Here is a 13,899-nt window from a genome sequence, read left to right on the forward strand (position 1 = left end):
TGTTGCTGTCATAAACATTAAATACAATATATAATAATGTTGTACGAGTTTTGCGTGAAGTAAATGCCCCAGGGCCAGCCTCGAAGCTCGCTGATCGTCCTTTCTCAGTTCTCCTCTATTCCTTCCACACACAATCGTATTTATTTCATTTTTTCTTTCTTTCTTATTCCTATTTTATTTATTTTATAATATATCTAATATCTATCTGTATATAACTGGTTCACCTTCCCTTTGGCTTTTTATTTCATCTTTACGACATTAAAACGAGACCAAACCAAAAAACATTAATAGTTTTACCACCTTTTTACAAAAATTCTCTCCTTTTGATCCTATCTTCTCCTTTTTGAACTTTGAAGGTTTGTCTTGTCTCTTCTATGATGTTTCTAACACTCTTACTATATGCTCACTAGTTTTTATCTGTCTTTTTTCTTTAAACGTTTTTGTTAGGGAGGTGAGCCAAAATGGGAAGAACGCCTTGTTGTGACAAGAAAGGTTTGAAGAAAGGTCCATGGACAGCTGAAGAAGATGAGATTCTCGTTGAGTACATCAAGAAAAACAGCCATGGAAGCTGGAGAACACTCCCAAAGAACGCTGGTAAACAACAACGCACATTCTTTCCTCTTTAGGACTTTTATTTGATTATTTAGTTTTACAAGAAAACAAAGTTTTCATCTTTTTTTTTGCAAAAAGGGCTACTTCGCTGTGGAAAGAGTTGTAGACTGAGATGGACTAACTATCTAAGACCAGACATAAAGCGTGGTCCTTTCACTCCCGAGGAAGAGAAACTCGTTGTCCAGCTTCACGCCATTCTCGGCAACAGGTCTTTCTTTACCTCGCTTCTACTTTGTCTAAATCCTCTGTTTTTGAATCCTCTGTTGTTTATGGGTCAGGTGGGCTGCTATAGCAGCACAGCTTCCAGGGAGAACAGACAATGAGATAAAGAACCTATGGAACACTCACTTGAAGAAGCGTCTGCTAAGTATGGGTCTTGACCCCAAAACCCATGAGCCGTTACCTTCATTTGGTCTAGCCATCCAAGCTCCAGCTTCGCCAACAACGCGCCACATGGCTCAATGGGAAAGTGCTAGGCTTGAAGCTGAGGCAAGGCTCTCTAGAGAGTCAATGCTTTTCAATCCTTCTTCTGCTGGAGGTGGAGGCAAAACTGATTGTGATCACTTCTTGCGCATATGGAACTCACAGATTGGTGAATCTTTCAGAAACCTTGCACCGTTTGATGAAACAACTACTAGTCAAAGCCCTTGCTCTAGGACAACAACAACAACAACAACAACATCTTCCTCATCAGCTGCACTTCCAAAGAGCTCAACGAACTCCTGTGTTGGGAAAGAGATTGTTGTGAAGACTCATCATCATGGCTCTGATTCTTATTCTCCATGTTCCAACAATCTCGAAGATGTTTCGTCAGACTCTGCTCTTCAGCTCCTGCTTGACTTCCCAATAAGTGATGATGATATGAGCTTCTTGGAAGAGAACATTAGCAGCTACTCTAAATTCTAGCCATGTGAAAAGAAAAAAACTTATCCAAGTAGAGATATGGCATCTATGTAAAAATCAGGATTAGTTGGTTATTATCAATCCTTTTTATGATTCAATGATGCTCCAGAAAACTGCAAGAGAATGAACACATTTTCTACACAAAAAAAAGTCTATTAAAAATCAATATGCACACAACTTTACAATCCATTGAATAGAGAAAAGAGTGAAATGTTTAGACTTTACACTTAAAAAACTCTTCTGAGAATGAACAATGAACAACATTTTAACACTGAATTTTACACAAACAAGATTACAATTCATTGAATAGAGAAAAGAGTGAAATGTTTACACTTTACACTTGAAAATGAGATTTGGGACAATACCTGTTGTTTGTGTCCATGGTTTTTAAATTCTAATGTTATTTAAAAATTTATCCAAACTGGATATGGTATCTATGTAAATCAGCATTGGTTAGTTATTATCAATCCCTCTTGATGATGCTTCAGAAATTTGCAAGAAAATGAACAATTAACACATTTTTTTTCACTCTGATGTTCACACAAAAAGTCAATATACAAACAAAGATTACAAGCCATTGAATAGGAGAAAGAGTGAAATGTATAACATTTTACAGTTTGAAAAACTCATTTGAAAGCAAATTTTAAAAGATCAGAAACAACCACAGGTTGCCTTGGGGACAATACCAGTGGCTCTGAATTTAGCAGCCATCTCTTCAGCTTTGAGAACATCTTCTCCACGCTTAGCTTCAATCATGGCTCTCCTCTCTTCTGCTTCTTTGTGAATAGCTGCAACTTTGTTCTTCATCTTCTCTGCATACTCGGCTTTCTTATTCTCAAGTTGCTCCTACATTAATTTTGATTAAGTTTAAACAGTTTCACATGTCTCTCTCTCTCTCTTTTTGATATAAGTTTTATTATTATCATACCTCGATTTTCTTGAGCTGAGCTTCAACAGCTGCTTTCTTGCTGTTCTCCCAAGCAAGAATATCAGAGATCTTTTTCTCAGCTCTGTTCAATGTCTCAATTGTTTTAGCAAAGAAACCTAAAAGACTTTGTCAAACAAAAGCTATGTAAAAACACATGTCCTACTTGTGCTCTGCTTTGCTCTTTTCGCTGTCTTCCCATGCTTTGACATAAGCCAATGTCTTCTCCTTTGACAAATCAGCTAGCTTCACATCTAACACCAACCCACCAATTATACATCAGCTCAGTAACTTCCATAAACAGAAAGTAGTTTTTTTGTTTGTTTCAAACTTACCTCTATCTTGCGAACCAGAGGAAGAAGATTTCTTTGGTGCTGCAGGCTCTACAGGTTCTGTAAAAGAAACTCATTCTATTATATTATATAATAGCAACAAAAACAGCGAAATCTCCCAAGTCAGGATCTCTTGATTGTGTAATAAAACTACTATTTTAGGGTTGTTGTATATATTACAGTCTCTTGATTGTGTAGTAAACCTACTAGAATAACAAGAATCCCATAACTCTATGAAAACATAACAAAGTTTACCTAATTAAGAACATTTTTTCCCCTAATTCATCATCAAAGCAGAAGATTACCAGAGAACTTACTCTCAACAATGGCAAGGGCTTTGGAGTCATCAGAAGTTTTCTCCCGAGCCGGAGCTGGAGCAGGAGCCGGAGCCGGAGCCGGAGGTGCTGTGTCTAACGTTATCTTCTGTTCCTCAGCCATAGTCTCTCTCTCTCTCAGCCGAATATGGAAAACAGCGAATTAGACGATAATGATAATTTGATTAAAGGTTTATACTTTGGTGATACCCGTTAAAAGCTTTTTGTTTTTTTTTTTTGGTCAAAACCCGTTAAAAGCTTATTTAACCGCGTTTTTCGGTTTTAACAACTAACTTATTTTCTTGTCCGTTGATCTCTAAAAGTCATAGATCGTACGGCTGTAAAGTGAATAGTCTGTTGCTGAGCACGTAAACTGCGGTACAGGAGATTTTAAAACTCATCTTGCCGACAGACAGGTAGTAATACTGTTAACAACCCCACGTAATAATATTTCTTTTTTTTAAGCACTACAGACTGTTTTGTGAATAGTACTTTAAATATTTTCTTTTAAAATAATAATATTTCGGACAAAAGCGTGACGTGGATGGAGGAAACGCTGGAGACAGATACAAGGAGGATGTTTTTCTGAGTTGTCTTTGACCCCACGCACGTTAGTGACGCGTGGTGGTTATCCTTTTCTTTTTTTTCTAGCGCGGTTGAGACGCATTATAGTTAATGGGCTTTTATCTATTGGGCTGGCTTCCATTTTTATAAGTTCTTATCCTAAAGTGTCCAAAGAGCTATCTGACAAAGTTTGTTGACCAAAGATTAAACTACCCGAGAAGATTTTGTTTACCAAACAATAGCGACATATTCTTTAGGCAGACTGTTTAACATTTGTCTCTGTTGCATCAAATGAGAATCGATGAACCTTCTTGTAGATGACACAGGCCTTTTCTGATTTTCTTTATTAATATACATTTCCATCTCTTTTCTGATTATCAGTTACATATAGTAAGTCCCTTTTTTCAATTATAGTAAGTTTAAGTTTGACCATCTGCCTGGTAAGCATATTTTATAAGCAAAATTTATTCGGAGAAAGAATTAAGCTCTAGAAAAGACCTAAGCATAAGTTTTCTAAACTTTTTTTCTTGTAGACAAACGCAAGAAGAGTTTTAGCTGTAAATCTATCGTTTACTTTGATAACATTTCTCATTGCTGTTAATCTTATTGATTCGAGTAACTTCTTAAATAGTAAGTACGTACAAAACATTCAAGTGTTATCAGTATTTAAAGAAGTTAAGAATAATAATCTCAAATGGCTTAATTGACGAATAATGAAAAATTAGCAACCAGAATGTGCCTAACTATCTATTGACCTTGATGTGCCTAATTATTATTGACCTTTGGTGTGCGGCGTGTGCCTATAGTCTGAGACTTGTCAAGGTTAGATAAGCTACTAAACGTTTAATTGGCCCTTGTAGTTATTTTGTGTGTAATAGAGTACCAACCTCTTACAATGAACTACGTTAATCCATTAAATAATGTTTTGAAAGAAAATGATACATCTTCAGTGCTGCGTATTACATTTTTATTTAAATCTATAATATCCAATCAAAGGTTCTAACCTAAAACATTCTATCACTTATAGTAGAATTTAAAGTACAATTAGTCAAATGCTGAAATCCAAAGACACATAGAGAAGTTGTTATAAACAATGTATGCATGTAAGTCTCTAGAGAATAGAGCTGCGTATAGGTTAGGTTAAGGGAGGAAACTAAACAAGAGTGGAGAGTCTAGACTGTCTAGCGATCATTAACCAACCAGACCCCCTAGTTAAATCACAATACAAAAGAGTGGACTTTCGCTCTTAGTCTTTTGTTTCATTGCTCTTTTGCCCGATCTTCTATTTATTATCATATCTCTTTCGTTAATTCCTTATTACATAATATAAAGTATGAACAGATTCATGCATCAACGGGGAAAAAGAAGCATGAAGTTGAATAACAATGATGAACAACACAAGGTGGTGTCGTTACTTGGAAAAAACGTCGTGAAAGCTACTGTTTTCATCGTTGTTTCTCTATTCATACTGGGCTATCTCCATTTTGTGAGTTTTAAAATAATATATAGGGAAAATTGTCAAAACAGAATAAAAAAACAGAATGGTTGTCCCTATGGTATAAATTCAACTTTGTCCATTTTATCTCTCTTTTACCCTTTTATTTCTGAAACTTAATAAAATAAATAGTTTTATGAATCAAAAAAATTATTAAAAATATAAACTATTAATGGAACACCAATATACAGAAGGACATATTTTTTATTTTTTCAAAAACTTAATAAATAAAATTTCCAATTTACGTTCTACTAAAAGTAGAAATCGTCTTCTACGGAAATTGGGTTAGTAGAATGCAAAATCCAGAATAAACACGTACATCTACTTGTTTTGGAACGTAAAATCTACTTTTGATTCAATATCTAAATATGGGGAATGCGAATTCTACTAATTGTAAAGATATCTACGTTTCTGAAAAATGCAGTTTCTACTTTTAACAAGTATTCTAACATTTATCGAACGTGAAATCTGAAAACTACACAAACGTCTAAAGAAGGTAGAAATTACATTCCTTATTATTTTCATGGTTCTACGCATTGTAGAAGGTGTCTTCTACTAATAAAATCACCTGTTTTTGGCGAAAATAAAGGAAAGTCAGTTAACAAAATATTCTAAAAATATTCTAACTTCCTAAAATGGTTCTGCTCGATTTTCTTTGTCAATTTTTTTTTTAAAAAATGATTTTGCCTTTCTTCTTCATGAATCTATGATTTTTTCATAGTTTCTCTTTTGATTTTCAGAAACTTTTGTTCTAGATTAGATGCATATCTATACAACATGTGGTCTTTGGGAATTAGGTGCAACTACGGGATGGATTTTTGAGGCTGATGGCAAAGGGGGTAGGCTATTGTTAGTGGAATCAAATTGTACTTTAGATGAATTAAAAAGGATGATTTTGGAGGATTTTGGTATGGAAGAAGAAATCATAGCCGATTTGGAGTTAAGTTATCTACCTGCTGAGTTGATCAATACTTCAGGATGTCCACCTGTGATCATTGCAAACGATCGTCAGCTTCATAATTTTGTTCGATTTGTTCAAAAGAGTGCTTCTACTCGATTGTGTGTAACATGTAAAGCCAAGGCTGAGAATCCGAATAAAGAAGCCTTTGATCTTAACAAACCGCCAGCTGATCCATGTACTCATGAAGAGAAAGGAAACTCGTTTGACAATGGGGACGAATCAGCTCCTGTGTATGCTGAGAGGCAGGGGAATAAGAAGAATGAAAAGCGGAAAGGAGTCGCAGTTGATGAGGATGGGGACTATGATGCTGATACCATGATCTCTGAAAAAGAGAACATACATAAAATGTCAAAGTTTTCTCTGCTCCATGTTGTTAAGGTCGGACAATTTTTTGAGAACAAAACTTTGTTGAAGGCGACTTTCGAGATGTGTGCAATGAAGCATAACTTTGACTACCAGGTTATCAAAACGGATAGACAACTTTGGTATGTTAGATGTGCAGATAATGCATGCAATTGGGGTGTTCGAGCAGAGTGTCTGAAGGATTCATCATATTTCATGATCAAGAAGTATGTCGGTAAACATACATGCGCACCTTCAAGCAAAACCAAAGCGGGTAAGACTGCTTCAGCAAAAACAATAGGCAGTCTGATTATGCATAAGTATGTAGGCGTCAAGGAAGGGCCGAAATGTAATGATATCATACAGATTATGCGTAGTGATCATGGATGCGAGATATCAAAATCTTTAGCATGGGATGCGCGTGAATATGCGATCAGTGCAGTTAGAGGTATTCCAGAGAGAAGTTATGGGAAAATACCAAAATACTTGCACATGCTGAGAGAGGCTAATCCAGGTACACACACATCCTATGAGATTGACGGAAATGAGAACTTTCGTTACCTATTTATTGCATTTGGGCAATCGATAAGAGGATTTAACAGAGTCATGAGGCGGGTTATTGTGATCGATGGGACCTTTTTGAAGAATAAATACAAAGGAGTTTTACTGGTTTCTACGGCTTTAGACGGAAATTCAAATTTGTATCCTATTGCGTTTGGAATAGTCGACTCAGAGAATGAGCGTTCTTGGGAATGGTTTATGAGACAACTTAAGGTTGTCATTGCAGATGATCATGATTTGGCTTTTATTTCAGACAGACATGGGTCTATCGCTAAGGCAATTGAAAACGTGTATCCATCAGCCAGACACGGGATTTGTATTCATCATTTGTTGAATAATGTGGTCACATATTTCCATGGGAAAGGACTTGCTGGGTTGGTTTCAAAGGCGTCCAAGGCTTATCGAGTTTCTGAGTTTGAGAAGACATTTGCTACTGTGTGTAATATCAGTCCGGCAATTGGAGATTATCTTAGGGAAGCTGATGTGCAAAAATGGGCTAGATGTCAATTCCCTGGATACAGATACGACATAAGGACAACCAATCCTGCTGAATCTATCAACTCTGCTTTGCGTTCACCGAGAGAGTATCCAGTCATCCCTTTGTTAGACAGTATCAGGGAAATGTTAACACAATGGTTTTATGAGCGTAAGAAACTGATTTCAAAGCATAAACATCCTCTGACTAAAGATGTAGAGAAAAAAATAGAGAGGAGAATCGGGAAAGGCGCCACATTTGTAGTTTACCCTGTCAGTGCTGGTCGATTGCTTGTTAGAGGTGATAAATTCGACTGCTTAGTTGATTTGGATAGAAGGACTTGTTCATGTGGAAAGTACACCCTTATGAAGATCCCTTGTAGGCACGCAATTAAAGCTGGTTTTCATGTTGGAAGAGAGCCACACACATTGACTGATTTGATGTATACTACAGGAGCTTGGAGAGAAGCTTATGAAGAAAGCATAAATCCTATTGATGTTCCTGAGGATGCTTGGTCTATACCAGAAGATGTTAAGAAAGTCATTGTTTTACCACCACAGACAAGAAGATCAGTTGGAAGAAAAAGAAAACGCAGATATGAAACTGCGGAAGACAAAATTCGGTCATCGCAAATATCACGAAGAAAGCAGCCTCGGAAGTGTAGTAGATGTGGTATTAGTGGGCACAACAGAGCAACTTGTCAAGTACCAATATAGTCAGTCACAAATGGTAAGGGGTGAGGTTATATAGGCGGTAAATTTATGTGTTTTTATAGCTTGGTTTATGTGTTTGATGTATGGTTCTTTGTGTCACAGGTTGCTCTGTTCAAGTTTGCAAGTGGCGGTAGATGGCGAGCTAGGCGAGCTTATTTCAAAGTGCATTCTCATCATTTGGATAAATTTCACAGGTTGCTTTGTACGGTTTTTTTCTTCTAAACACTATAGGTTCTCTTTTCAATTGGATAAATTTCGTTTGGATTTTTTCTCATTTTCATTGTTAAGCATTGGCATCATTCTTCTAAGTTTCATTGTTATACATTGCCATCATCATTCTTTCTCAGTTTCATTGTACTCGATTTGAGAAAACCCCTCGAAAATGAACCAAAACAAAGCCATAGTAAGAACCATAAAATGTGACATAGTCATTGTAAGAACAAAAGAGATTGAAGCAAAATACTAAGAACCAGTAGACTGGTTTCATTCATTCTTGACTTTACCAAAACACAGTAGAATGATTCCTAAACAACTAATTCAAGGGAATTTTTTTGCTTCCTTACTTCTTCTTCAACTGTCTCTTTCATACTCGTTTTCAGATCTTCAATTGCTTCTGTTATTCTCCCTTGCTCTGCATCTAGCTTTTGAAACTCATCAACCAAAGCTTCATCAACCCACTTAAATAAATGGGTTTCATTTTTTCGCTACATAGAAGAAAAATAAAGTCAGGACAGCGTGTTCGTCTCTCTTAATCAAAAATCGATTCAGACAAAAGATATCAAAGCCATGACCAACGCCTTTAACAAAACAGAGTTTCGATATGAACAGATAACTATTATGTATTTGAATCCTTAAACAAATCGAAACCATGAACCTGTGACCCAATTTCGCATCTATAGAACCGTCGGTAAGGATTCTCATCTGTTCTCGAATAGAAAATCACAACCCCCTTCCCACACCAGCACCTAGATGGCACCCCGTACGAATATCGCCTTGGAGTATTCATGTTTTAGGAAAATTGATTCAGAGAGAAAAATGTTCTCGACAGAGAAGAGAATTCTGAAAAAATGGGGAAAACTCGGGTTTTTGGTTTAAATATGTCGGGTATTAGGTTATTTGTGGATCTAATTCGGGTCGGGTTTTATTGCTGATTTGGATCAAAAGTCGAGTTTACAAGAAACCAAGTTTAGTGTATTGGATTTGATTCGTTTATATACTCTTATCGGTTGATTTCTTCTACAACGGCTATTAGAATGCATGATTAATGTTGTTTTGGTTTCTCGTTAGGGTATGTTTAGGGTTTCGTTATGTAGGGCATGTTTAGGATCTCGTTATGTAGGGCATGTTTAGGGTCTCGTTATGTGTTTTTAGACTCTCGATTGAATGACTGGTTTCTGTTTAGGGTATGTTTAGGGTATCGTTATGTTTTCGAACGTTGTCTCATTTAGGGTATTGTTTAGGGTCTCGTTACGGTTGATTGTTGTCGCCGACATGACTTTTTTGGGTCTCATTAAACACATTGTCAAAAACTTAGAATAATAAACCCAAAAGCAATTCATTAGAGGGATTAAGCATTCATGTTCCTAATAAAACACACATTAGATTAAGCATTTTTATCCTAAAAGTTATGATAAAAGCCGAACTAGTTACATTTAAAAATCGATTCTCACAGAATCTCTTCTACGGTTGAAGTGAGACACTCTGGAGGTTCATAATTTGACATCCTCTCAACCAATTCCGGGTCGTTTGCCGCTTCCCATAGATCCCACAAAATTCTGTGGCGAGCTTCTTTGATGTTACCATCATTCACCATCGACAACTTCAATCCAAGCGAGTGGCACTCGATGAACTTTATTGTATAGACACCACAATCACATGCACTTTTATTCAGCTTACCCATGGGGACATAGTGAACCGTATATGCAGCGAACGTAAAGTCCTTCTGGTAACTCGGTGGCTGAACTGCCTTGACAATACGAGGAACAAGATTTGCGAACCCATCCAATTCCTTGTACCTTTTTCTGCCCGAGCAATCAAACACATCAATGCTCCTCGTCACGAAACTGATACACAATGCGATCCAATGATTCCCGCTAACATGAACAGGGACATACAGTCGATCCACATCTACATTCCATATCTCTTGTGTCTGTCCATGTGGTGGAAGGACCCCTTTGCCGTACTGCACTAGCAAATCATGAAGCTTGTATTTTCTTATACCCGCCTTGAAACTCTCATACTCCTTTTTAATCATGTTGCTGAAGACAACAGACATGAAGGCGACACGGTGAAGTTTCCATCGTTTCAGAGATGTTCTCTCCCTGTATACGTACATCATGGCGTCAATCTCCTGCATATTACGATGATGTTAACACACACCATGTATGGAAAACACACATGAAAGCTAAAAGTATAAAGGTTTTACCGAGTTGTGAAGCCACTCGGTTCTATCCATAAGACGAGTACCAATCTCAGCATCTAACAATGAAGGTCCAATCCGTAGAGGTCTGTAACCAAAACAATGATAAAAGTTCAAAACAATGATATGGTTTGATTAAATTTTAAAAACACATGATATAAAAATGAGAATTTACTTACTTGGATTTAATTAACCAAGTGCTAACTTTTTCCCAATCCTCTTTACGAAGATACACCAATGCCGCATCTGCTGAGGCTTCTCCGGCTCGATCTATTTCCTCATCATTTAACTTCGGTGGGGACATGTTGAAGGGTTTTGAGTTTTCGACTTTCACTTGAGAAAGATCAAACCCATCAACATATGTATCTTGGGACAATTCCCTTAATTCTTGTGTGCTCAATCCAAAATCAAACTCGTTAGTTTCTATACCATTCTTTAACCAATCCTATTCATTAAAACCAAAAAAAAATATATGTAAGAAGTCTTTCAATCAAAACACAAAGAAAGCATTACATTCATGGAGTTATCATTACACAAACATTCAAGCATATTACACATTTATAAACCTATTACAATATCCGAAAGTTTTACATAATATTACACTGTGAAAATGTTTAGTTCCAAAAACAACCTAACTCCAAAAGACTAGTTCCAGCACCCTTACGCGGCATCCTAGATACAAGAACATCAAGTTCTACACTTTCTTTTAGGAAGTACCTTTTCCTTTGCTGGAGCTTGAGCTTGAGCTTGATTGACCTTTTTCTTTGCAGGAGCTTGAGCGGTTTTGGTCTTAGGCGCAGCTTCATCGGTTTTGCTCTTAGGAACGCTTCCTTCTGCCCTCAAACTGATTGCTTCCCTGAGCTGTGAAACCTCGATCTCCATGTTGCCGATCCTCTCTTTGAACATGCTCTCCATACTCGCCATTTGCGCTCTGAGTATATCGCCCAAGGAACTGATAGATGAGTGGACCAAACCCTCAATGAAACTCTTAGTTTCTTGATCAATACTCTGTTTTTTTCTGCTGTTCGCTTACACAACAACTTCTTCTTTCTTGACTCGGCTCCTTCATCCTGAATCTTTCTCTTGCCTCTTCCAGCAACATGGACCGAAGATGTCTCCACATCTGCTGCAATATCAGTAGCATCCACACTCTTATCAGCTTCTGACTCTGTATCGGCTTCCTCCATCTCAGTCTCTTCATCCTCTATAACTGGCCATTCTGTGTTGCTCCAATCAAAGTTCTTTTTAATCCTATCGAGAAGAAGCTCCACACGCTCATCTTCCATCTCATCCTTCCTTGTATAATCAGCATCCCTCAACACATCACCATTGCCACTTACTGAAATTACCGAGAACAAATCTCCCTACAAAACAATTATTACATTATAAGCTTTAAAAAATATGCAACAGCCATATAAAAGAATACAATAAATATTCATACCTTCTCAGTAAACGATTCCTCAAGTTGAATGATGTCTTCATAAGAAACTTTTGCAACTCCTTTCCAATTTCCACACCTTGGACCGCAGAAACTGTCCGAGACTTTGCTGCCACATATTTCTCCAAAATCCGGAATTGCTTCCATAATCCAAATCTGGAACGCATAGGAGAACCCCTCGAAAATGTAGCTGTTCTTCTTACCCAACTTCTTCCTAACCTTCTCAATGGAACTCAGTAAGAAGTCGTAGGAGTGAAGACCCCAATGGAAGTTCCGAAGCTTCTCGAGATCCATCACCAGCTTGATGTACATATGAGGGATGTTCACCTTCTCATCTCTCCCCATCACCACACCCATTATCACACACAAGTAGATCAACCTCATCCTATCACGCCGAGACCAGCTGTGAACTTCTTGTAGATGCACCTTTTTGATCGACTGCAAGGTGATCTTACCACCTGTCCTTAGTAGTTCACTCCAAAATCCGCCATCACTTTTCCATTTAATTACGTCACAGCTACTTTCCCGCGAGATCTTGAGGCCTGTCACAGTGTGGTACTCCTGAAGCGAAAACCGGAGAGGCTTCCTTGCAAATATAAACCACTTCTCATGCATCTTCGAGGTAATCAGCTGCTTACACAAGAAGCTATCCACCAATTTCCCCGAAAACTTGAGGTTATTTTCCGCAATCGCCATGATATGTTTGAAAACAGGATCTATCTTGACATCATCGTACTCCGCAGGCATAGCTTTCTTCAGATCTCTGATAAGTTCCATGCGGCAGCAGTTATTGATCTTCTTCACCTGAGGTTCTAAACCCTCTGCATACACTCGCTTAGGTAGCTCTAACTCCATATCTAGAAAAGACAAAAAAAATTGATTCTAGTTAAAGACTGAAATTGATTGAAGCAGAGACAAACACAAGAAATCTGTTAATCAAAGTAAGCCAATTCACAATCAATAAACCAGCCCATGATAAACGAAATCAATTCACAAACGAAATCAGTTAATCAAAGTAAGCCAATTCACAATCGAAATCTGTTCATATAATCAGTTAACAACACTTAAAATCCTAAGAAACGAATATAAAAAGAGTAACCCAAATGAAGAACTCAAACACAGAGAAATGCAATAAAGAACCGGATAAAGAAAGAGAGAAATGCTAGCTTCAAACCCGAATGAAGAACTCAAACCACTTGACATATGAAGTATTGAGAACATACCTTATGCGCTAGCAATGTCGGAGAAATAGAGAGGCGGGGAGGTTGAAGACAAACTCGATTTCACCAATGACCAAGAGAAGTTCCGAAATCGCCTTTGTTTGTCGAGATATCCAGAGATCCAGAGAAAAGTATTAGAACAAGAAGGAGAAAGAAACAAACTTTATGATTGAAATTGGATGGAGAACGTTGGTGTTTACCTTCAATATGTAGGAGAAGACAAAGGGTTCCACCGGTAGGGGAAAAGAAACGGGTTCCACCGGTGGCGTCTGCAGTCGCCGTTGATTTCACCGGAGAAGACAGAATCGCCTTCGTCGTCGCCGTAGAGAGAGGCGGAGAGATTGTTTTCTTTATTAGGGTTACGGGAAAAAAAAACAGAATGGTTTTAATCCATTTTCCAATTTTCCCTTTGTTTTTCTTTTTTATTCGGCAACCATTTTTACAAATTGATTTCCATATTTTTTAAATACAATTTGGGATTAGTTTAAGGTTAGTTTAGGTATTATGAAGAAAGTTATACTATAGGGACAATTTTAGATTGAATTTATACCATAGGGACAACCATTCTGTTTTTTTATTCTGTTTTGGCAATTTTCCCTAATATATATATTTGGTTTAACTTTTT

The 13,899-nt window shown here is 37.3% G+C and overlaps 5 protein-coding genes across 6 annotated transcripts; 2 read left to right on the plus strand and 3 right to left on the minus strand.

Annotated features, from left to right (window-relative positions):
* Window positions 1-121: 121 nt before the first annotated feature.
* LOC106412254 (transcription factor MYB17) lies at window positions 122-1,613 on the plus strand. The gene is made up of 4 exons (XM_013853159.3): window positions 122-356; window positions 448-594; window positions 691-820; window positions 891-1,613. The coding sequence occupies exons 2-4, from the start codon at window positions 462-464 to the stop codon at window positions 1,516-1,518; spliced, it is 891 nt and encodes a 296-aa protein (XP_013708613.1). The 5' UTR covers window positions 122-356; window positions 448-461; the 3' UTR covers window positions 1,519-1,613.
* A 405-nt stretch (window positions 1,614-2,018) lies between these two features.
* On the minus strand, window positions 2,019-3,473 carry BNAC08G31200D (uncharacterized protein At3g61260). The gene is made up of 5 exons (XM_013852488.3): window positions 3,090-3,473; window positions 2,776-2,832; window positions 2,607-2,694; window positions 2,444-2,525; window positions 2,019-2,361 (listed from the first exon to the last, which is right to left on the minus strand). The coding sequence occupies exons 1-5, from the start codon at window positions 3,208-3,210 to the stop codon at window positions 2,167-2,169; spliced, it is 543 nt and encodes a 180-aa protein (XP_013707942.1). The 5' UTR covers window positions 3,211-3,473; the 3' UTR covers window positions 2,019-2,166.
* A 200-nt stretch (window positions 3,474-3,673) lies between these two features.
* LOC111208124 lies at window positions 3,674-8,467 on the plus strand. The gene is made up of 2 exons (XM_048764875.1): window positions 3,674-8,213; window positions 8,300-8,467. The coding sequence occupies exon 1, from the start codon at window positions 5,906-5,908 to the stop codon at window positions 8,198-8,200; it is 2,295 nt and encodes a 764-aa protein (XP_048620832.1). The 5' UTR covers window positions 3,674-5,905; the 3' UTR covers window positions 8,201-8,213; window positions 8,300-8,467.
* A 273-nt stretch (window positions 8,468-8,740) lies between these two features.
* Window positions 8,741-11,016, minus strand: LOC106421043. The gene is made up of 3 exons (XM_013861898.3): window positions 10,796-11,016; window positions 10,623-10,704; window positions 8,741-10,547 (listed from the first exon to the last, which is right to left on the minus strand). Exons 1-3 carry the CDS (start codon window positions 10,918-10,920, stop codon window positions 9,864-9,866), a joined length of 891 nt encoding a protein of 296 aa, XP_013717352.1. The 5' UTR covers window positions 10,921-11,016; the 3' UTR covers window positions 8,741-9,863.
* A 73-nt stretch (window positions 11,017-11,089) lies between these two features.
* On the minus strand, window positions 11,090-13,730 carry LOC106412316. 2 transcript variants are annotated; one of them, XM_013853232.3, is made up of 4 exons: window positions 13,475-13,730; window positions 13,278-13,369; window positions 12,058-12,911; window positions 11,090-11,980 (listed from the first exon to the last, which is right to left on the minus strand). In XM_013853232.3, the coding sequence occupies exons 3-4, from the start codon at window positions 12,907-12,909 to the stop codon at window positions 11,456-11,458; spliced, it is 1,377 nt and encodes a 458-aa protein (XP_013708686.2). In that variant the 5' UTR covers window positions 12,910-12,911; window positions 13,278-13,369; window positions 13,475-13,730; the 3' UTR covers window positions 11,090-11,455. The 2 variants fall into 2 exon arrangements, with proteins under 2 accessions (XP_013708686.2, XP_048620834.1); XM_048764877.1 differs by lacking the exon at window positions 13,475-13,730 and having other exon boundaries at window positions 13,278-13,469.
* Window positions 13,731-13,899: the final 169 nt, after the last annotated feature.

This window comes from Brassica napus, chromosome C8, assembly GCF_020379485.1.
Source record: "Brassica napus cultivar Da-Ae chromosome C8, Da-Ae, whole genome shotgun sequence".
NCBI classification, from domain to species: Eukaryota; Viridiplantae; Streptophyta; class Magnoliopsida; order Brassicales; family Brassicaceae; genus Brassica; species Brassica napus.